The 24,128-nt window shown below is 41.5% G+C and overlaps 1 protein-coding gene across 1 annotated transcript; it reads left to right on the top strand.

The window, feature by feature from the left end:
• Window positions 1–350: 350 nt before the first annotated feature.
• On the top strand, window positions 351–19,368 carry LOC124003371 (alpha-parvin-like). Its single transcript, XM_046311558.1, has 12 exons — window positions 351–618; window positions 7,302–7,391; window positions 7,482–7,655; window positions 7,840–7,980; window positions 9,053–9,168; window positions 9,455–9,513; window positions 13,057–13,076; window positions 13,251–13,312; window positions 13,396–13,464; window positions 15,125–15,226; window positions 16,233–16,305; window positions 16,968–19,368. The coding sequence occupies exons 1-12, from the start codon at window positions 483–485 to the stop codon at window positions 17,042–17,044; spliced, it is 1,119 nt and encodes a 372-aa protein (XP_046167514.1). The 5' UTR covers window positions 351–482; the 3' UTR covers window positions 17,045–19,368.
• Window positions 19,369–24,128: the final 4,760 nt, after the last annotated feature.

Genomic DNA, 24,128 nt, shown 5'->3' with positions numbered 1-24,128 from the left:
TGTTTTAAGCCGCATTGGACCCACATCGTACCAATATGGACATGTTTGCTGGGTTGCCATACCATGCGGTGATGCAGCCAATCAAGATGCTTTCAATGGTGCATCTGTAGAACTTTTTGAGGATCAAAGCCTATTTTGGTGGTATTAGAATAACGCCTATAACAATGTCTATGCATACTTACTGATATCACTAGAAAAATATGATAATGAAGAAATGTGTTTGTAATAAATCAGAAGTGACATAGCACACTGGTCAAAGCAAACAGGGGCCAGATGCTCGCTACAATGTATTCAGCCAGTAGGGTTTTATTTACAATAGAAATAGGGGAGGGAACAAGGAAGGGATTTAAGCCTGGATGAAATTCCGTTTCCGCTTTAGGGAGTGAAAATTGATTTGAGCAGAACTTGACTTGAAAATCTATTTATTTCAGAGACCCACTCAACTTTCACAATATTGATTGTACTTTTGGATAAATTGTATCATGGCTACTTCGCCGCAAAAGTCGCCATCCTCTCCGTCGCCGACAACTCCGAAATCACCCTCTTCCAGAAAGAAAGATGACTCGTTCCTGGGAAAACTTGGAGGAACTTTAGTAAGAAGAAAGAAGGCAAAAGAAGGTACATTTCTGATCAAAACAATACTGTCACGAACATGTCTAAACTTTACTTGCGTGAAGTGGCTTGTGTATAAAAAAAACAAATAAAAACCATCAGCAAAGCACAAGCAGAAAATAAGTATTTTTAAGGAACGACCGTGTAGCTCATTGTAATTAGCTAGTCGCTACAACATTGTTTCAATCCGTTGTGTAATGAAGTCACGCCTCGACCATTGTCTAATTCTGTCTATTCGTTATTGGTAAAGGAATATCGCCTTTGCCTGCTTTCCGAACTGCAGATTCATTGAAGAGATCAGAATGGAGTAGGGTACTACATAAAATCGGTAAACTAGCGTACACACTCACTTTCTTGTAATTCAACGTTCTTGTATTGACCCGAGTTGGCCTGCAGGGCAGCCTGGGAGCGCATGCAGTGCCTAGTAGAGTTCCTCACTGTAGCTGCAGGTTATGGTTGCCATGTAGGGTATGCTACTACTTCAGATGCAATTACTTTGGAATGAGGCAAGAGCAAACACAACTCCAGGAGCAGCTGCACTGCTAGAGTATGTCCTTTATTTCACTGCTACGAGATTAACACACCTATAAAATGAACGAGTTGCCCATTGTTTTTCCTCAAGTTCCGTTTTTGATTTTGTTTTTTATTTCACCACTATTTAACGAGGTAGGCTAGTTGAGAACAAGTTCTCATTTGCAACTGTGACCTGGCCAAGATAAAGCAAAGCAGTTCGACACATACAACAACAACAACACAGTTACACATGGAATAAACAAACATACAATCGATAATATATATATATATAATGCAGTAGAAAAATCTATATGCAGCATGTGCAAATGAGGTAGGATCATCATCAAATGAATTAGTTGCACATTAAGTGGAAATGTTCCCACTTCGTTTGTCCTGTTCAGAGTGCCCCCGATCTCCAGGGGGCCCCCAAATGTGGTTGCCCGGCCCTGCACTTGTGTTATGATTGGTTTGTTTCAATCAGGGTTCACAGGGCTGAGTGGTTGGCACACCACAGCTGAGCCCTATCCCGTCTCTCCCTCACACCCATCCACAGCGGAGCACACTGGCCAGGATGTCCGCAGTGTGTTCCTAGTGATTTGATGGAAAGCGTCTCTGGTCCCGCGTTGCGGCAGTATATTTAATTTAAAGCTCTCTGACATATTACGATGGGGAGGAAGAGAGGGGGCACGGCCTTGAACAAGCCTGTTGATTGGACCGCGGCGGGAGAGGGAGGAAAGGGTGAGACAGGACAGTGGATGTTAAGCAGGCTGGAGGAGAGGATGAGTCAGTGAAGGGAAGATGCTGGAAACTCAGAGAATGGAGAGATGGGCTGTGGAGCACTCTGCCCACCAGGTAAGACCGCCTGTTAGTATTCACCCACCCACTGCTGGAGCATGAGGAGAGGAAGGAGAAACACTGTGGCTGCATTTCAACAATCTAAATTGGCGTCCTTTGCTGCTTTCCCTTCCTTCATTTACACAGATGGTGTTGCAGGATTGGTGTAAGCAATGTGTGGTGGATACCTACCTGTTACTTGCTTTCACCAATCCAGGTCCTTCACATCAGTTCATATGAAGGAAAGTAGACGAGGAATGGAGACCCAGTGTCTGTAGCAGGTCTGGGATAGGATTTAGCACCCCAACTCATAGCATCACATGCTCTGTGTGTGAATCTCTGCTGGTCAAGGGGACATTGTTTATGGGGATTATTTAAATGTGTGATTGGGAGGGCAGTGACAATTCCTCTATTGTTTTGTAGACACGCTGATGCATGCAGTTTTCAGTCATACAATTATTTCTGAGAGAAGGCATAGTGTGCCCTCAAAGTATTCATACCCTTTTACTTATTCCACATATCAAATTTTATTTGTCATACATGCCGAATAATTTTAACCAACAATGCAGTTCAAGAAATAGAGTTCAGAAAATATTTACATTTTAAAAAAGTAACACTTAAAAATGACAACCTTGGCTATATACAGGGGGTACCGGTTCCGAGTCAATATGTGGGGGTCCGGGGGTACAGGTTAGTAGGTAATTTGTACATGTAGGTAGGGATAAAGTGACTGCTCGGTTACAGCCTGAGTTCAAAATGGATTACAAAGGTTATCACCCATCTACACACAATACCCCATAATGACAAAGTGAAAACATGTTTTGAGAAATGTTTGCTAATTAATTGAAAATGTAATGCATATAGAGTGCCTTGCGAAAGTATTCGGCCCCCTTGAACTTTGCGACCTTTTGCCACATTTCAGGCTTCAAACATAAAGATATAAAACTGTATTTTTATGTGAAGAATCAACAACAAGTGGGACACAATCATGAAGTGGAACGACATTTATTGGATATTTCAAAAAAATTTAACAAATCAAAAACTGAAAAATTGGGCGTGCAAAATTATTCAGCCCCTTTACTTTCAGTGCAGCAAACTCTCTCCAGAAGTTCAGTGAGGATCTCTGAATGATCCAATGTTGACCTAAATGACTAATGATGATAAATACAATCCACCTGTGTGTAATCAAGTCTCCGTATAAATGCACCTGCACTGTGATAGTCTCAGAGGTCCGTTAAAAGCGCAGAGAGCATCATGAAGAACAAGGAACACACCAGGCAGGTCCGAGATACTGTTGTGAAGAAGTTTAAAGCCGGATTTGGATACAAAAAGATTTCCCAAGCTTTAAACATCCCAATGAGCACTGTGCAAGCGATAATATTGAAATGGAAGGAGTATCAGACCACTGCAAATCTACCAAGACCTGGCCGTCCCTCTAAACCTTCAGCTCATACAAGGAGAAGACTGATCAGAGATGCAGCCAAGAGGCCCATGATCACTCTGGATGAACTGCAGAGATATACAGCTGAGGTGGGAGACTCTGTCCATAGGACAACAATCAGTCGTATATTGCACAAATCTGGCCTTTATGGAAGAGTGGCAAGAAGAAAGCCATTTCTTAAAGATATCCATAAAAAGTGTTGTTTAAAGTTTGCCACAAGCCACCTGGGAGACACACCAAACATGTGGAAGAAGGTGCTCTGGTCAGATTAAACCAAAATTGAACTTTTTGGCAACAATGCAAAACGTTATGTTTGGCGTAAAAGCAACACAGCCCATCACCCTGAACACTTCATCCCCACTGTCAAACATGGTGGTGGCAGCATCATGGTTTGGGCCTACTTTTCTTCAGCAGGGACAGGGAAGATGGTTAAAATTGATGGGAAGATGGATGGAGCCAAATACAGGACCATTCTGGAAGAAAACCTGATGGAGTCTGCAAAAGACCTGGACTGGGACGGAGATTTGTCTTCCAACAAGACAATGATCCAAAACATAAAGCAAAATCTACAATGGAATGGTTCAAAAATAAACATATCCAGGTGTTAGAATGGCCAAGTCAAAGTCCAGACCTGAATCCAATCGAGAATCTGTGGAAAGAACTGAAAACTGCTGTTCACAAATGCTCTCCATCCAACCTCACTGAGCTCGAGCTGTTTTGCAAGGAGGAATGGGAAACAATTTCAGTCTCTCGATGTGCAAAACTGATAGACATACCCCATGCGACTTACAGCTGTAATCGCAGCAAAAGGTGGCGCTACAAAGTATTAACTTAAGGGGGTTGAATAATTTTGCACGCCCAATTTTTCAGTTTTTGATTTGTTAAAAAAGTTTGAAATATCCAATAAATGTCGTTCCACTTCATGATTGTGTCCTACAGTTTTATATCTTTATGTTTGAAGCCTGAAATGTGGCAAAAGGTTGCAAAGTTCAAGGGGGCCGAATACTTTCGTAAGGCACAGTATATCTCATTTACATAAGTATTCACACCCCTGAGGTAATACTTTGTAGAAGCATTTGTAAGTCTTTCTGGGTAAGTCTCGAGGAGCTTTCAACACCTGGATTGTGCAACATTTGCAACTTTTGCACAATCCCATTACTCTTTTCAAAAATGTTCAAGCTCTGTCAGATTGGTTGTTGATTATTCCTTGACAACCATTTTCAGGTATTGCCGTAGATTTAAGTCAACTGTAACTCAGCCACTCAGGAACATTCATTGTCTTCTTGGTAAGCAACTCCCGTGTAGATTTGGCTTTGTGTTTTAGGTTATTGTCCTGTTGAAAGGTGAATTCATCTCCCAATGTCTGGTGAAAAAAACTGAACTAGAATTTTGTCTCTGCTTAGCGGCGTTTATTTTTTTTTATCCTGAAAATCTCCCCAGTCCTTAGCGATATAAAATCATACCCATAACACTATGCAGTGATGGAAAAAGTACTCAATTGTCATACTTGAGTAAAAATAAAGATACCTTTAATTTAAAAAAAGACTCAAGTAAAAGTGGAAGTCACCCAGTAAAATACTACTTGATCCAAATTCAAAAAGTATTTGGGTTTTAAATATACTTAAGTATCATAAGTAAATGGAATTGCTAGAATGTACTTAAGTATAAACCAATTCAAATTCCCTATATTAAGAAAACCAGACAGCACAATTTTATGTACATTTTTTTGGTGGTTAGTTGGGGGCACACTCCAACACTCCGACATAATTTACAAACAAAGCATTTGTGTTTAGTGAGTCCGCCAGATCAAAGGCAGTATGGATGACCAGGGATGTTCTCTTGATAAGTGTGTGAAATGGTCCATTTTCCTGTCAAAATGTAACGAGTACTTCCTGTCAAAATGTAATGAGTACTTTTGGGTGCCAGGAAAAATTTATGGAGTAAAAAATACATTATTTTCTTAAGGAATGTAGGGAGGTAAAAGTTGGCAAAAATATAAATAGTAAAGTACAGATACCCCCAAAAAGTACTTAAGTAGTACTTCAAAGTATTTTTTACCTAAGTACTTCACACCACTGCCACTATGTTTGAAAATATGGAGAGTGGTACTCACTAATGTTATATTGGATTTGCCCCAAACATAACACTTTGTATTAAGGACAAAAAGCGAATTGCTTTGCTACATTTTTTGCAGTACTACTTTAGTGCCTTGTTGCAGACAACTGTTTTGGAATATTTGTATTCTGTACAGGCTTCCTTTTCACTCTGTCAATTCGGTTAGTATTGCAGAGTAACAACATTGTTGATCCATCCTCAGTTTTCTCCCTTCACAGCCATTAAACTTTCACGGTTTTAAAGTCACCATTGGCCTCATTGTGAAATCCCTGAGCGGTTTCCTTCCTCTCCGGCAACTGAAATGGAAAGGACGTCTGCATCATTGTAGTGACTGAGTGAATTGATATACTATCCAATGTGTAGTTAATAATTTCGTTTCACCATGCTCAAATGGATATTAAATGTCTGCCCCCCCCCCCCCATCTACCAATAGGTGCCCTTCTTTGCAAGGCATTGAAAAACCTCCCTGGTCTTTGTGGTTGGATCTGTTTTTGAAATTCACACCTCGACTGATGGACCTTACAGATAATTGTATGTCCATTAATACATTTTAAAGTCGGGCTGTAACACAACAAAATCTGGAAAAAGTGAATACTTTCTGAAGGCACTGTGTGTCGCGCTGTCAAGGCACAGGATATTCTCCTTAGTCTTGATATGACGCTACACGGGCGGTCCGAATTAGGGCTGCTGATGGTGTTGATTATGAGGATGTCATCCTCACTGGGAAGGAAGGATGAGAAATCCAGCACAGGATGTTCACACCACTACAGGTGTCACTTAAACTGACACGAAGCAGTATAGTGAAACGCATGCTTGGGCAAGGCAGGGGTTGATGGGGAAACCAGGAAGTTCTGTGTGATAAATAGGCTACTAACAGGTGGGGAAAGTACATTGTCTTGATTAACTGAGAACAGTGTCCGATCAGATAAAGCTGATTTTAGGAACGGTGACACAGAAAGCTGAGGTGGTGCAGTGATCAAAGGAGAAAACATGATATTGATTTAAGTATCAATTGTAGCTGCTGATATTGATTTAAGAATACATAAGAATCATCCCCTTTAGAACACGTCTCCTCTGTTGTGAGATATAGCCTAGGGAGGAGGAGTGTACGGATGAGGGCCAATAAGTAGTAGACTATGAGGAAATGCCTGTCTGGAGGACAGAAGGGCATTACCTGGACGGGCATTACTGTGTTTTCCCAATGAGCGGCAGCTTCTAAGAAAATATTCCTTGACGAGTGAAACCACTTCCAGAAATAACCGCTACGCCTCAATAATATACCATATTAGACATGATAAAGAAGGCAACGCCCGGTCCTGTGGGGTTATGTTTGCTGGGAACTGCTTGGCATTCAACCGCAAGGCGCTACAGAGGGTAGCGCATACGGCCCAGTACATTACTGTGACCAAATAGCTGTGGTAGTAGTTAGCTAGTGTGTTAGTGGTGTGGGAACACTATTACATTTATCATGTGCTGGTCCCTATCCTAGTAGTTGTCCCCCGCCTTAACAACAACTTCTCATTTCCCCTGACCCTCTGTGCTTATGTCTGCTGGATTTGCCATACTGGCAAAGCTTAGCTGATGCTAAGAGCAGCAAAGTACTGAGCAGTATGAAACATGTAGTAGCCTATGTTGTAGAAAGCTTCTTTTTTTTTTGTGAAATTATCACAGTTAGGAGGCACAAACAGTAAGCCACTTACAACCTACGTGAATTTATAGCTGTTGCACTGAAAGATGTCGGTTTGAGAGGATGCCTTGTGAGTGACGTGACGTGCTCTCCCTACAGTGTCTGAGCTCCAGGAAGAGGGGATGAACGCCATCAACCTGCCCTTGAGCCCCACCCAATACGAACTGGACCCAGAAGACACCATGCTAGGTAAGTGCAGTCCCTATCTGAGATCCCTGGCCATAGAGGATGAGACGCCTTGACACTGGCTATACCTAATCTTGCTTTCTGTTCCTACAGAGGAGAATGAGGTCCGCACCATGGTCGACCCCAACTCCAAGAACGACCAGAAACTACAGGAACTCCAGAAGGTGTTGATCGACTGGATCAATGATGTGTTGGTGGGGGAGAGGATCATCGTGAAGGACCTGGCTGAGGATCTATACGACGGGCAGGTTCTGCAGAAACTCTTTGGTGAGGAACAAGTCCATTTAATGGTTCTCCATCAAACTTAAAGGATCACTGCTAGCGCTCGCCTTCTCCCTCTGACCATTTTCTCTCAGGCCTTTCTCTCATTGTGCAAATGCCTGTATTTATGCTAAAGCAAGACCCCTGACCAAATGTAATACATGCTGTTTTCTTTGTATATGTGTTTCAGAGAAGCTGGAGGGGGAGAAGCTAAACGTAGCTGAGGTGACCCAGTCGGAGATCGCCCAGAAACAGAAACTACAGACGGTGCTGGAGAGGATCAACGACTCCATCAAGGTCTCTGCCAGGAGCATCAAATGGAACGTGGACTGTAAGTAGAGGCTGAGAACTTGGTCGTATTAATTAGGGCACACCGTAGCAAGACATTACGCAACCCTAAAATGATAACGAGCGTTCTTATTGGACAGTCCCTCCATGTTCCAGTCCATTTTCCTCTCTTTGGTGAGAGAGACTCGGCATACAGTAGTTGTTGAGTGAGCCAAAGTGGTCAGACAGGTGGAATACATGGGGGCTTCAGCTTGTTACCAGTCCATACAGTGGTCGTCGAGTTTCTCTGCTTCCCATTGAGCCGTCTCTAATGGAGAAGGAATGTTTGTCCATACAGTACATTTAGGTAAAGCACTTTAGGTTTCCCGTGATTTTATGAGGCTTTTAACAAGAATATGATGACACTGGTAATAGGCATTCTAGCTTGTGTTTTATCATTAGCGTACATGTATGAGAAAAGGAGAGAGAGTTGTACGGATGAACTGATTTCAGGGAAGTAGTCCAGAAATATACATTTTCATTAAAGTTGGACTCCGTGGCGGTGAAACTGCCACGTCTGTTTGCAATATTCCAAACAACAAAGACGTGACTTAAAACAACACTGTTTTAATCATGGCACATCATGGCACGTGATAGAACAGCAGAGTATGTGCAATGTTTTATTTTTTGTATTACTTTGCTTTTCAAAAACCATAACAAATGCGCCTGGGGCAGCCAGTGGTGCTAATGTGGATCTCGGCTTATGGTAAGAGGTAAATGCATGACTACATCACGAAAGAGGAACACGAAAGAGGTATGATATGATGGCGTTTTTGATCGAATTTACAGCAGAATACTGTCAACCAAGCGCTAACCAAATCAATGCGTTGTTCCCTGCTTTCAACCTTTTTTCTTTTAAGCTGAAGAAAACACTTAAGGGAGATGTAACACACACTTCTGTTCTGATCCTCTTAGGCTGAGAGGATCAGGCCGATATCTGAGGGCTTTTAGATACCTCTCCTTTAATTTATCTTCTTTTTATTAGGCGGGAATCAAAACATTGTTTCCTTCATTGATTTTTCTTCCAACCAATGAAAACTAAAGCAAATCCCCATTTCTGTCGGTTTCTTGCCCAGCGGTCCATGCTAAAAGTATAGTGGCCATTCTTCACCTGTTGGTGGCGCTATCTCAGCACTTCAGAGCACCTATCAGACTTCCTGATCACGTGTCCATCCAAGTAGTGGTGGTTCAGGTACTGTAAATCCTCTTATTTTGCTTGGTGCATAGTGCACATGGAATGAAACTTGATTTAAGTCTCTGAGGTCATACACCTGTTTTGTTACGTGTTATAATAACTTCGCTATAAATGCTGTTTTGCGATAAATTGAAGTACTACAATACTTTGTCAAATTATACCACGGGTGGGTCTAATCCTGAATGCTGATTGGTTAAAACCGCATTCTGGCTAAATCTGAATGTTAAAATACCTATTTACTCTGTTCCTTTTCCTGTTTCTTTTTTTCTTTATCTTCTCTCAGAAAAGGGAGGGGATTCTGCAATCTCGCCAGATCCAGGAGGAGATTACAGGCAATACAGAGTAGGTCACGTTTTTCTCTGATGGAATGAACCAGTCATTGAGAGAACACACTCCTTCTCACTCAGTGTGAGAGCTCTGTTTTGTCAGAAATAGGGATGGGTTCACCACAGCAGTAAACCACATACCACTGTCTTCCCCAAAACACAATGCAATCTCCTATTTACAATATGAAGTACTTTAATATAGATTTGTATCTCTCAAATGCAATCCCCTCTGTAGCCTTTATGTAATAACCACATCATATTAATACATTTTTCAAGCACAATTATTTCACCAGTGTGTATGAACACAGTTGACCATTGTATAAACAGGGACGTGATGGTTCCTTGCCAGTGTAGTGTTGCCCCAGCTGAGATTGGAGCGAACCAGCAGGTCCAGAGCAGCTGGGGAGATTAGTGGGCGAGCAAAGCGCTCATATCATGGTCACGGTCACAGGGCTGTTATCATATGACCAGGACCGTTGCCCTGCCATCAGGGATCACACCACGAAGAGAAAGGGTGTCGTGCGTGCGTGTGTTTGTGCGTGTCTAAGGCCCTCTTTTGTGTGATAGCTGTTGGGATGTTGCAGCAGCCCCTTGACTCAACATGTGTGACAATGCCTAGTGGCCCATTCTGTTAATGTTTAGTGAAGTTAATCGCATTACTGTATTCACCACCAACATTCCTCTGTATCAGGTTGATATCAATGTATCAATAGTATTTTTATTTTTTATTTAACTAGGCAAATCAGTTAAGAACACATTCTTATTTACAATGACGGCCTACCAAAAGGCCTCCTACGGGGGCTTAGGATTAAAAATAAGTACATATAAATATAGGACAAGAGAGACAACACTAAGTAAAGAGAGACCTAAGACAACAACATAGTAAGGCAACATAACATGGCAGCAGCACAAAACATGGTACAAACATTATTGGGCACAGACAACAGCGCAAAGGGCTAGAAGGTAGAGACAACAATACATCACACAAAGCAGCCACAACTGTCAGTAAGAGTGTCCATGATTGAGTCTTTGAATGAAGAGATTGAGATAAAACTGCCCAGTTTGAGTGTTTGTTGCAACTCGTTCCAGTTGCTAGCTGCAGCGAACTGAGAAGAGGAGTGACCCAAGGATGTGTGTGCTTTGGGGACCTTTAACAGAATGTGACTGGCAGAATGGGTGTTGTATGTGGAGGATGAGGGCTGCAGTAGATTTCTCAGATAAGGGGGAGTGAGGCCTAAGAGGTTTTTTTTAATAAGCATCAACCAGTGGGTCTTGCGGCAGGTATACAGAGATGACCAGTTTACAGGGGAGTATAGAGTGCAGTGATGTGTCCTATAAGGAGCATTGGTCGCAAATCTGATGGCCAAATGGTAAAGAACATCTAGCTGCTCGAGAGCACCCTTACCTGCCGATCTATAAATTATGTCTCTGTAATCTAGCATGGGTAGGATGGTAATCTGAATCAGGGTTAGTTTGGCAGCTGGGGTGAAGAGGGATTACGATAGAGGAAACTAAGTCTAGATTTAACTTTAGCCTGCTGCTTTGATATGTGCTGAGAGAAGAACAGTGTACTGCCTAGCCATACTCCCAAGTACTTGTATGAGGTGACTACCTCAAGCTCTAAACCCTCAGAGGTAGTAATAACACCTGTGGGGAGAGGGGCATTCTTCTTAACAAACCAGATTACCTTTGTTTTGGAGTTGTTCAGAACAAGCTTAAAGGTAGTGAAAGCTTGTTGGACATTAAGAAAGCTTTGTTTTAGAGCATTTAACACAATATCCAGGGATGGGCCAGCTGAGTAGAGGACTACCATCTGCATATAAATGGTTGAGCACTTCCTACTGCCTGAGCTATGTTGATGTAAATTGAGAAGTGCGGGGGCCTAGGATCGAGCCTTGGGGTACTATCTTGGTAACAGGAAGTGGCTGAGACAGCAGATTTTGACTTTATGCACTGCACTCTTTGAGAGGTAGTTAGAAAACCAGGCCAAAGACCCATCAGACACCCCAATACTCCTTAGCCGGCCCACAAGAAAGGAATGGTCTACCGTATTAAAAGCTTTGGCCAAGTCAATAAAAATAGCAGCACAACATTGCTTAGAATCAAGGGCAATGGTGACATCATTGAGGACCTTCTTAAGGTTGCAGTTACACATCCATATCCTGAGCGGAAACCAGATTGCATACCCGAAAGAATACTATAGACATCAAGAAAGCCAGTCAGTTGATTATTGACAAGTTTTTCCAACACTTTTGATAAATGGGGCAAAATAGAAATAGGCCTATAACAGTTAGGATCAGCTTGATCTCCCCCTTTTAAATAAAGGATGAACCGTGGCTGCCTTCCAAGCAATGGGAACCTCCCCAGAAAGGAGCGACAGACTTGGCGATGACAGGGGCAGCAACGTTAATGAAGAAAGGGGCTAAACCATCTGACCCAGATGTTTTTTGGGATTCAAGATTAAGGTGCTCCTTTAGCACCTCTGACTCAGTGACTGCCTGCAGGGAGAAACTTTGTAGCGGGCAGGGGAAAAATAAGAAGAATTGAGGATAGTCGTATTAGAAGGTGTGGGAGATGAGGAAATGTTGAACTGGCAAGGAGGCATGGCTGAGTCCAATAGGAATCATGACTTAATGAAGTGGTGATTAAAGAGCTCAGCCTTGTGCTTGTTGTAAGTAACAACCACATCAACATTAGGGACATGGGCAACTGTAAGGAGGAGGGTTTATTCCCTAGGTCTTTAACCGTTTTCCAGAACTTCTTGGGGTTAGACCCACAGAGAGAGAACTGCTCCTTAAAGTAACTAACTTTGGCCTTCCGGATAGCCTAAGTGCACTTATTTCTCATTTGCCTGAACGAGAAACAGTCAGCCGGAGTATGCGTGTGCCGAGCCTTTCGCCAAATGCAATTCTTGAGGTGGAGTAACTCTGCAAGATCCCAGTCGAACCAGGGGCTAGACCCGTTTTTAATACTAATTTTATTTATGGGAGCGTGTTTGTTAACAATGCCACTGAAAATATCAAGAAAAGAAGGTCCTTGTGTCTTCGACAAAGGGGATCAAGCTGATTCTATACCATTTCAGAGGCCAGTTCATGAAGGAAGTCTTGCTCTTTTAAAGTTTTTTAGCAAGTGTCTATGACAATCAAGACAGGTTGTTTCATTGAGCAGCCATTACAGACACAGGCTGTAAAACAGTGATCACTAAGGTCATTACAGAAAATTCCAGACTGAAGCCTATCAGGAATATTTGTGAGGATTACATTGTAGAATTGGTAATAATTTTAAAGATTTAGTAGTTGTGGAATAATCCCATGTGGCTCACTTGGTAGAGCAAGGCACTTGCAACGCCAGGGTTGTGGGTTCGAATCCCATGGGGGAACCGTGTGAAAATGTACTCGCTCACTACTGTAATTCTCACTGGATGAGAGTGTCCCTCTGCTAAATTACTAGAATGTAAAGTAGGCTAATGTGGAAATTTTAATGAAGTTCTTCATGAGCTGTCCTTGTTGACCAAATGGAGCTTTTATATCTTGTTTTTTTTCTTTCTCTTTTCCCTCAGGGCTTTATCTGGCAGACATGGTATGTCTTCTACTTGGTCTATTCTCTCCTAATACATCTTTTAATCAGTCGCAGTAAATTTGACACTTATTTAAATTTTTTATTTTAAATCGCTGTTTTCAGTATATGACGACCTTGATGCTTTTTATCTCGTTTCTGTGAGTAACGGTATGACTGTTCTCTCCATCCATTAAGAGCGAGATGCTTTCGACACCCTGTTTGATCACGCTCCGGACAAGCTCAATGTGGTAAAAAAGGTAGTGTGTGTTAATACTAGTAGTAGTAGAGTTTTCTGTTGTACTGTTGGCGTGCCTCACAGAAATGACTGCTGTTTCCACAGACTCTCATCACCTTTGTGAACAAACACTTGAACAAACTCAATCTGGAGGTGGCTGAACTGGACACACAGGTACAGTATGAACTAGAATTACAGTTGAAGTCGGAAGTTTACATACACCTTAGCCAAATGCATTTAAACTCAGTTTTTCACAATTCCTGACATTTAATCCTAGTAAACATTCCCTGTCTTAGGTCAGTTCGGATCGCCACTTTATTTTAAGAATGTGAAATGTCAGAATAATAGTAGCGAGAAGGATTTATTTCAGCTTTTATTTATTTCATCACATTCCCAGTGGGTCAGAAGTTTACATACACTCAATTAGTATTTGGTAGCATTGCCTTTAAATTGTTTAACTTGGGTCAAACGTTTCGGGTAGCCTTCCACAAGCTCCCCACAATAAGTTAGGTGAATTTTGGCGTATTCTTCCTGACAGAGCTGGTGTAACTGAGTCAGGTGTGTAGGCCTCCTTGCTCGCACACGCTTTTTCAGTTCTGCCCACTATTCTATAGGATGGCCATTCCAATACCTTGACTTTGTTGTCCTTAAGCCATTTTGCCACAACTTTGAAAGTATGCTTGGGGTCATTGTCCATTTGGAAGACACATTTGCGACCAAACTTTAACTTCCTGACTGTCTTGAGATGTTGCTTCAATATATCCACATAATTGTCCAACCTCATGATGCCATCTATTTTGTGAAGTGCACCAGTCCCTCCTGCAGCAAAGCACCCCCACAACATGATGCTACCACCCCCTGTGCTTCATGGTTGGGATGGTGTTCTTCGGCTTGCATGCCTCCCCCTTTTTCCTCCAAACATAACGATGGTCATTATGGCCAAACAGTTCTATTTTTGATTCATCAGACCAGAGGACATTTCTCCAAAAAGTACGACCTTTGTCCATGTGCAATTGCAAACCATAGTCTGGCTTTTTTTATGGCGGTTTTGGAGCAGTGGCTTCTTCCTTGCTGAGCGGCCTTTCAGGTTGTGTCGATATAGGACTTGTTTTACTGTGAATATAGATACTTTTGTACCAGTTTCCTCCAGCATCTTCACAAGGCCCTTTGCTGTTGTTCTGGAATTGATTTGCACTATTCGCACCAAAGTACGTTAATCTCTAGGAGACAGAACGTGTCTCCTTCCTGAGCGGTATGACGGCTGTGTGGTCCCATGGTGTTTATACTTGCGTACTATTGTTTGTACAGATGAACGTGATACCTTCAGGCATTTGGAAATTGCTCCCATGAATCAGACTTGTGGAGGTCTACAATTGATTTATTTTGATTTTCCCATGATGTCAAGCAAAGAGGCACGGAGTTTGAAGGTAGTCCTTGAAATACATCCACAGGTACACCTCCAATTGACTCAAATTATGTCAATTAGCCTATCAGAAGCTTCTAAAGCCATGACATAATTTTCTGAAATTTCCAAGCTGTTTAAAGGCACAGTCAACTTTGTGTATGTAAACTTCTGACCCACTGGAATTGAGATTAAGTGAAATAATCTGTCTGTAAACAATTGTTGGAAAAATTACTTGTCGTGCACTAAGTAGATGTGCTAACCGACTTGCCAAAACCATAGTTTGTTAACAAGAAATTTGTGGAGTAGTTGAAAAACGAGTTTTAATGACTCCAACCTAAGTGTATGTAAACTTCCGACTTCAACTGTATCTAATTAGAATGATACCTCTTGTATATTTATATGAATAAGCATGTTTTTTTTATTCTTTAGTTTGCTGACGGTGTGTACCTTGTTCTGCTGATGGGATTGCTGGAGGGCTACTTTGTTCCACTCTATAATTTCTTCCTGACTCCTGAGAACTTTGAACAACAGGTATGTTGACATTTACTCTCCATTTTTCCCATTTCTCCAATTTCTATCTTTGCTCGGTGTGGTACACTTTAATGACAGTGAACACACTAGTCTTTGTTTTGTTCCATTTCATACATTTCCAGCAAATTATTGTTTTTCTCAGGCCCTAATTGTTTAATTCAAACATTTGCATAATTTTCTACTTCAAGATGGCTAATCCCTCAGTGATTAATTCTATTTGCTGATATTAGTATTTATCATGAAGATTATTCCATATTGTCAGACAGACAATGTGCAGCCCAAAGCCTCTATTCTTAGCAGGCTTTCTAAAGGGACGCCCTGTCAGGCCTGAGACTGGGTCCTCTCCAGCCGGCTGTGCTGTGCCAGGCAGTGGGCACCCGGCAGGCAGCATCTGTAATCTGCTCCTGCACAGAAAATCAATAAGTGGCCAGGAGATTAGCGCTAATGCAGGGAGAGGGGGGAGAAGGGACAAGGGGTCTTTTCAGGGACAGCTGCTCTATAGGAGTCCCTGGTACTCGCCTGAAGGAATCCTCCAATGGTCAGTCTCGGTATTGCTTGATTTTTAACTCTTGTTCTTCCTTTTCTTTCGCTCTCTCACTCTTTCTTCTGTCTCAAGCGCTCTCTTAAGCTTTGGCTACTAATTATCCACTCCATATTTCCTTAATTGCCTTCACCTCCTAGCTGGTCTGTTCCAAGGCTTCCCACATTCTGTACTGACACTCTGTACCACACTTTTACATGAACCAAACAACAACCAAATTATGATAGAACTCCCCGTCCTTTTTGCCTGGTGCTGAGTGACTGTTTGTCCAGCTGTAAAGAGCTTATGGGTTTATGGAGCTGATGTTTACACACCTAGGAACCTGTGGTAGGGGAGCTGTAATGACTTGTGTGAATTGTATAGGTGTGTTATGGTTTAGGAGCGGTTTCCTCATACTCTAGGCCTACCTGTGTGTGGCTTGCGCTTCTGTTGTGTAATGTTGTTGTCATTGTGTTTCTCACGCAGGTGCACAACGTGTCCTTCTCTTTTGAGCTGATGCAAGACGGAGGTTTGGAGAGACCCAAACCTAGACCTGAAGGTAGTTGTTTTCCTTTAAGATGCTGTTTATATAGTTCCCATGGACAATTATTTTTTGTATTACTTTTACATTTTTTTTGTCCTTTTTCTTATTTTTAAGAAGATTAATTCTGGAAATTTGGTGCAAAACCATAATGGCGCAATACATTTGCCTCCTAATTTAAAGTCCAGTATTTTTTTTTGTGAGAATTCTGTCAGGCAAGAAGCCCTGAAAGCAAAACTTATGTGATAATATTGCTGTATCTTCCAGTCGAACTGTTCCGAGAGAATTGGCTATATGCTCCTCTATGGTACAAATCCATTCAGTAAATCTTAAATACCACACATTGCTAAAGTAAAAGCATTACACACCAAGCCCCTTAATGGATATGTTTACTTGTTGGGGTTTGTGCGTCTTTGTTAATTTGTCCTTAGTATTATGTAGTAGTGTGTCTGTGAATGCGTGTTGAAACACATTCATGGTCGGTGTACCTTTTTCATTGGCAGTGTTGTACCTGAATCATTTCTCATGGTCAAAACATTTCCTTTATACCACATATCCTGATAGAATTCAATTAACAATTTAAAAAATTAAGATTTTACTGGTATTGACTCTATCAAAACATTTTTTTTAGAGAGATTGTCTGTGTTTATTTAAATGTTATTAATTCCCTTATTTCCCAGATATCGTGAACTGTGACCTCAAGTCAACCCTGAGGGTGCTGTACAACCTCTTCACCAGGTACAGAAACGTGGAGTGAATATGCTGTGTTGGGGGTGACTCATTTTATGGGGTATCACATTCAAGTTTCAAGCGTTTTTCCCCAATTACATGCTACAGGGGAAGTAGTCCCTTGCAAAGAACACTACGAACCAATTCAGGACATTCAGCATTGGTATTATCAATATTTTTTTTAGAGATTCCATTATTCCAAATATTTTATGTGCTATAATAATAACTTCTACTATTGTATGTGCTGTTTGCCATTTTAAAATACACTACATACTGTATGTATTTTTGTTAAATGAATGCATATTAGTCTAAATAAAAACAGTCATTGTATTTTTAATAGATGAAAATTCCATATTTTTTTCTTAATGTCATATTTCAAAAGGTTGATATTGTGATGAAATTTCTTCATGTTTCCATCGCTAAAGCCTGTTTAATTTATTTACTAAACAAATGTTTGTTAACCTACATTTGTTGTGCTTTTGTGTGCACCTGACCTTCTCATTCACTTAGCTGTTTTCTACTTTCACTAGTGGATAAGTGCCTTTTTTAAAATAAAAAGACTGTACTGCATGCCATTTATTAGGAAGACGCCACTTAAAGTGCTGACTGTGATTGAATATGCTCTCTTACTTTATTCTCAAAACTGCTTTGCATGTCTCATATATGTTAAATGTTTTAGTAACCCCAAACTGAAATTCCTAAAATGTTGTAATGTTAAAACAACCTTGTAAAGAAACGGAAGGTCTCCCTCACGCTAACACTTTGTTTGGATAGTCCATCTGTAGATGTTCTACAGCAGTGGTCACCAACCCTTTTGGAGTCCATTAGTTTCTGAGTCAAAATGCAAGCCGAGCTCTACTGTGGAACATGTATAAAAAAAATTATAACTTGAACGTAAACCTATGCAACATCACCCTATTAAAAACAGCACTGTATTAATGAGGTTTGTACAGAACATTATCACTGCATATTGGCTTTGCTTGAATTGCCGTGCCAATGCATTGTTGTTCTTCAGACCATTAAAAAAATCTATATATATTTGATGTAGGCTATAGGATCACACCAATAATAGATGAGTTGTTGTATTACTTGTGAAGCATGGCTGAGTGAGCGTACATTTTAAATAATTCACTTTGTTTTCTGTTTACTGGTCTGACGGTGCCTGCATCTGATGGTCAGTCTCAGCGGAGGGAGAGAGCAGCAGACTGAGGGTCCGTCTCTCAACATCCCTCTGCTCTCTCTTTCCTCCACTGACACTGACCAAGAAGGGCCACCGTCTTCCAGCTGATGGAGAAACTCGAGTCGCGCCGCATTATTTCTGCCTCGTGCACAAATTCATGTTGTTACACCTATGAACAGAGAAAGTGAGATATTCCTCTATTAAAAAAGACCGAAGCCGCTAATAATAACGCAAGCCAATCGATACACTTTCCTACTCATTCTTTGCTGTATTTGTTGAGTCTCTCTCTGGTCATGGTTTTTAAACGTTTAAAAATCTTACAGCCTCAACTTTGCTGTAGCGTTCTTTTACGCCTGCTACTTTTACTGCAGATATGTTCATCTGAGCCATTCGATTGGCCAGTGGTCGACCTACACTTCACTTGATTTGCTCCCGCCGGGAAGGCATAGTTTGTACCTCCAGACATATGAAATGGGAACACATCGCCTACCCGGCATACAGGGCAGCTGAATCGAGTGCGTCTACCACTGACAGCGCGAGATTAATTAATAAAATGGGAACGCAAGGCTTACCACTGTTTTTTTGTTTACAGAAACGTTTGGCGATTTAGACTAGGAATGCCTTGGAGATCACTGCTCTATAGACTATCAGTAACATTTCCACCACATTACAGCCTTATTCTAAAATTGATTAAATAGTCCCCCCCCTCATTAACCTATACACAATACCCTATAATGACAAAGCGAAAACAGGTTATTCAGAACCGCTTTGTCATTATGGAGTATTGTGTGTAAATTGAGGGAACAAATTATCTATTTTAGAAAAAGGCTAACGTAACAAAACGCGAAAAAAGGGAAGGTGGTCTGAATCCTTCCTGAATGCACTGTACCTACTAATCATATCCTTAACCCTGACCCTTATTCTTTACCCTAACCATAACCTTGTCAACATATAGTCTGTAGAGCATCTACAGATGGATAATCCGGACTATCCAAATAAAGTGTGACCTCGCTCACTAATGCAGAGGTCTTAAAGATGTCACGTGTGAGAATTGGGGGTTTTGCAAACACTTTTTCAAATGATATACACTACAAGCTTTTGTATTTTGAGTTAATTCATCCATAGTTTCTATTGCTCATCTGTTAATTCTGAAATAAAACATTGTCTGTGGATATTATGGTGATTGAATGTTATTCCATTACTGCAATGTTACCAGCGGCCTCACTTCCCTCTTCAGAAAAGGATATATTTTATGAAGCTGAGTTTTGATCAGAGCAGTATTTCTAGCGGGTCTCAGCCTTTCCTGTCATATATTCTACAATCGAGCTGAGTGACCTCTACAATACTATTAAAGATGGTCAGCTCTGCGATACTATTAAAGATTGGGAGCAGGTGGTCACTGTTGGGGGGAAAACTGCAGAAAAACAAGGTTCTTTCTGTATTTGATCATTTTAAAGGTGAAAGTAAACCAGTGCACCAATGTACCAGGTCATGTCTGTTAGTGCAACATATATGATATTTGGTTGTCCCTTTAAGAATAGGGTAGAGCTATGCTTTATTTCTCAGTTGAAGCCAGATGGCAGTCCGGCTAGTATGAAGCCACTACGACCATCATAACGTTAGTTTCCAATTGCTCTGCCTCTGACACATTCACTACTGAGCTATTATCACTAAAGCTAAGGGAGAGAGCTTTCAGTACATTTGAGTACACGTCCGCCCTATAGAGAGAAAATAACAGAAAACGACAGCAGAGTAATTGACTGGTCGTGTAAGGTGCCCTGACTGCTGAATACTAGTGTTACCCCCATTAGAGGGTAATTACCCCTATCTCTCTCCCTCTACATCCCTCTCCCCTTTATTCCTTTCATTACTTTTCCTCACAGCAGAGCTAGTGCTTGTGCATCTGCCGAGTCTCTGCCTCTCGTACCTCACCTTTTAGCAGGCGTAAGAGTATAGAGAGTACAGCAGAGGAAGAGAAGGGACCATTGGCAGAGATGTGAAGAAGAAAATGTGATACCTTTGGCCTCCTTTATTTGCATGTGAGGTTGATCATTCATTTTTGGAAAAAGCTGAACACATGTAGGCTAAACACCATAATACCTCCATAGAAACGCACACAATGTCTGCTCTGTTAGGCCCGTTTCGCTAGGGGTCATGTAACCTGGCTGCCCTTTCTCCTTCAAGTGTTGGGATTTTCACATGCTGCTAAGAAAGCAGGGCCACATCAAAGGCTGAGGCATTCACCCGTAACATCACAAGCAGCCCTGTGGACTATGAATCAGAGAGACGATTGGTGCACAAACATTCATGTATTTACTGTGCATTTGGAAAGTATTCAGACCCCTTGACTTTTTCCACATTTTGATATGTTACAGCCTTTTTCTAAAAATGGATAAAAACATTTTCCTCATCAATCTACACACTACCCCATAATGACAAAGTGAAAACTGTTAATTTATTAAAAATAAAAAGTACCTTACTTACTTATTCAGACCCATTGCTATGAGATTTGAAATTGAACTCCGGTGCATCCTGTTTCCATTGACCATCCTTGATGTTTCTACAACTTGATTGGAGCCCACCTGTGGTAAATTAAATTGATTGGACATGATTTGGAAAGGCCCACACCTGTCTATATAAGAACCCCCACTTGACAGTGCATGTCAGAGCAAAAAAACAAGATGCCATGAGATAGAAGGAATTGTCTGTAGAGCTCTGACAGGATTGTGTTGAGGCACAGATCGGGGGAAGGGTACCAGAAAATTTCAGCAGCATTGAAGGTCCCCAAGAACACAGTAGCCCCCATCGTTCTTAAATGGAAGTTGTTTGGAACCACCAACACTCTTCTTAGAGCAGGCTGTCCAGCCAAACTGAGCATTCGTGAGAAGGGCCTTGGTCAGGGAGTTGACCAAGAACCCGATGGTCACTCTGACAGAGTTCCTTTGTGGAGATGGGAGAACCTTCCAGAAGGAAAGCCATCTCTGCCATCTCTGCAGCACTCCAACAATCAGGCCTTAATGGCCAAGTGGCAAGACGGAAGCCACTCCTCAGTAAAAGGCACATGACCACCTGCTTGGAGTTTTCCAGAAGTCACCTAAAGGACTCAGACCTTGAGAAATTAGATTCTCTGGCCTGATGAAACCAAGATTGAATGCTTTGGCCTAGAGGAAACTTGGCACCATCCCTACAGTGAAACGTGGTGGCAGCATCATGCTGTGGCGATGTTTTTCAGTGGCAGGGAGACTAGTCAGGTTTGAGGGAAAGACGAACGCCGCAAAGTACAGAGAGATCCTTGATGAAAACCTGCTCCAGAGCTCTCAGGACCTCCGACTGGGGTGAAGGTTCACCTTACAACAATACACCGACCCTAAGCACACAGCCAAAACAACACAGGAGTGGCTTCGGGACAAGTCTCTGAATGTCCTTGAGTGGTCCAGCCTTGAACCCAATCAAACATCTCTGGAGAGACCTGAAAATAGCTGTGCAGTGTTGCTCCCTATCCAACCTGACAAAGCATGAGAGGATCTGCAGAGAAGAATGCAGAAACTCCTGAAATACAGGTGTGCCAAGCTTGTAGCATCATACCCAGGAAGACTTGAGTCTGTAATCGCTACAAAAGGTGCTTCAACTAAGTACTGAGTAAAGGGTCTGAATAACTATGTAAATATGATATTTATGATAGTTCATAAATTTTCCTGCAAAAAAATACTAAAAGTGTTTTTGCTTTGTCATTATGGGGTATTGTCTGTAGAATATTGAGGGGGGGAACAATTTAATCAATTTTACTAAATAAGCCTTTAACATAACAACGTTTTAAAAAGTCAAGGGGTCTCAAATACATTCCGAATGCACTGTATGTGTATAGTGACAGCAACCCCTTCAAATGTCCCATTGAAAAGGCCTGCAGCTAACCAGTTTTTCTGTAACACCATCCACTAGAAGAACCATGACCATGAATGTACATACCCTTCAATGAAGTACACTTAGTTTATCAGACCATTTGATATACATGGATGTGCATAGAGAATGCAGGTGCCATCTAAGTTATTGAAAGAGTGGATTATTGACCAATTTAAAACAATTAAATCAATTCTGCGTAGTCCACCCCAAGCTCTAAATGTCAGAAAATCTGCTCCCGTTGACAACTGTCATATGTGACCTTGTGGTATAACGACAGTGTAATAATGAAGTGAATTTATGCTGCCTGTGAAAAAAACAAGAAGTTGAACTATGCTCAATCACTGTATGGTTCAAATTCAAATGACTGTCCCAGAGGCTCAATTTCCAATGACCGGAAAGCATTTGGATGCTCAAGCATTGCCGCATCCCTTCCTGTCATTCTATTTACCCAGATCAACACTGCTTTCTTCTGACCACAAGATGGCGACTGCTCACATGCTGAGATCTAATTGACCAGCTCTTCTGTCGAAGGCAAATGATGTTCAAAACAAGTAGCCAGTTCATGATACTGCAGCCAAGGGACTGTCACGGGCCGAGGCAGAGAAGAGGAAATGAAGGCAGAGCACCGTAGCATTTTTATTTTATACAATATAACGTTTATTATACAATATATAATGTTCTCCGTGTGTTTCATCCCCTGTCCATCTCCCTAAGTATTTAACTCCCAGGATCTATTATATTGGTGGCTTCTGGGAGATGGATTAGGAGAGATCATACGTCACAGGTATAGGGTAGTAAATCAGGCCAATTTAACCTCTGACCTCAGGGTGAGAGGGGTCAATTTAAGCCAGCAGAGACATTAAAAATCAACACACTTATGATGGAGAGGCAAGCGTTTCTCTACTTAATCATGACCGTTTTTAGTCATGTTTCTGGTTTCCATGAAAATTGCTCTGCATGTGTATTATATTGACAACGCAGCGTCATATCCTCTGTGCCTGTGTGTGCGTCCGTGCGGCGCGCTTCTATTTACGTGTGTGTTTGTGTGAGCGTGATTGTGTGCAGGCGTGTATTGCTGAGCGATTTGAGAAATGGGGAGGACAATCTTATCTGTCCCCTGCTGTGGATAAAGAGACCGGCTCTGAGAGGGGTCAGGATGCCCTGGTGTCAGGTTGTGGCTGCTGACTCAGGTCATGACCCAGGAATACCTCTTGGCTTTGTGCCAAGACCCTCCTCATCTGAAGACATGGCTTAAGAGCCCCAGGGCTGAAACCTGAGCTGGGATGAGTTTCAAAAAACAACTCCTTAAAAGTCAGAGGCAGTGCTGCAAGGGTGCATATTAATTCATAAATGTTGGTATGATTAGATAGAGGTATAAACGTTTAACTAAAAAAAATGTCCTTAATCTAATTGTGATGATTTATCTCCTTGAAAGATGAGTTGGCTTTTACACGTTTGCAAACAAGTGGTTGTGAAACACTCCCTCTCCGTTTATGACCTTACAGCCTTTTGTAATGGTCAAAAGTAATGATTTGGTCATCAGGTCAGCTGTAGGTACAGTTCCATCCACATGCTGCAGGATGGAAGGTTATAGACTTGACACCAACAGACATGCCATGATAATAACAATTCAGGTGCATTGCGGGAACGTTCTCTTTTCTGCTACAAAATAAATACCTACAACTGTTTGTTTTTTTTACAACTGTTTTTTTTTTTACAATGTCTATTTGGAAAGAAAGTTATCCTATTGATAGTATAATGCCAACCAACAGTCTTATTAGTTCGTGGATCATTCTTAGAATCAAAGTTATCTTCTTTTTTTTTTCAAAACAGAAATATCAAAGAGAGTTAGTGGATAGTCTAGGTATAATATGCACAGATTTTTCGTTTTGTCTTTTGAAGGAAGTTTGGGCGCACTACTGTTCTTTTGTTGAGTGTGTACAGTCCCTCCCACCGGTCTGGCTCAATGGCTTCAGAGTTTAGAATGACGCCACTCACGCCCCGCCCCGAAAACTCAATTCTTGCGTTCATT

This window comes from Oncorhynchus gorbuscha, linkage group LG02, assembly GCF_021184085.1.
Source record: "Oncorhynchus gorbuscha isolate QuinsamMale2020 ecotype Even-year linkage group LG02, OgorEven_v1.0, whole genome shotgun sequence".
NCBI classification, from domain to species: Eukaryota; Metazoa; Chordata; class Actinopteri; order Salmoniformes; family Salmonidae; genus Oncorhynchus; species Oncorhynchus gorbuscha.
Note: the sequence above shows the minus strand (reverse complement) of the source record. Positions and strands in the feature narration are given on the sequence as shown.

Bases quoted from the DNA above. Each gene is read 5' to 3' on its own strand.
- LOC124003371 (XM_046311558.1), top strand. From the start codon at position 483: ATGGCTACTTCGCCGCAAAAGTCGCCATCCTCTCCGTCGCCGACAACT. The intron at 9,514-13,056 runs GTAGGTCACGTT...CTTTTCCCTCAG, and splicing joins GAGATTACAGGCAATACAGA to GGCTTTATCTGGCAGACATG. The intron at 15,227-16,232 runs GTATGTTGACAT...TTTCTCACGCAG, and splicing joins CTGAGAACTTTGAACAACAG to GTGCACAACGTGTCCTTCTC.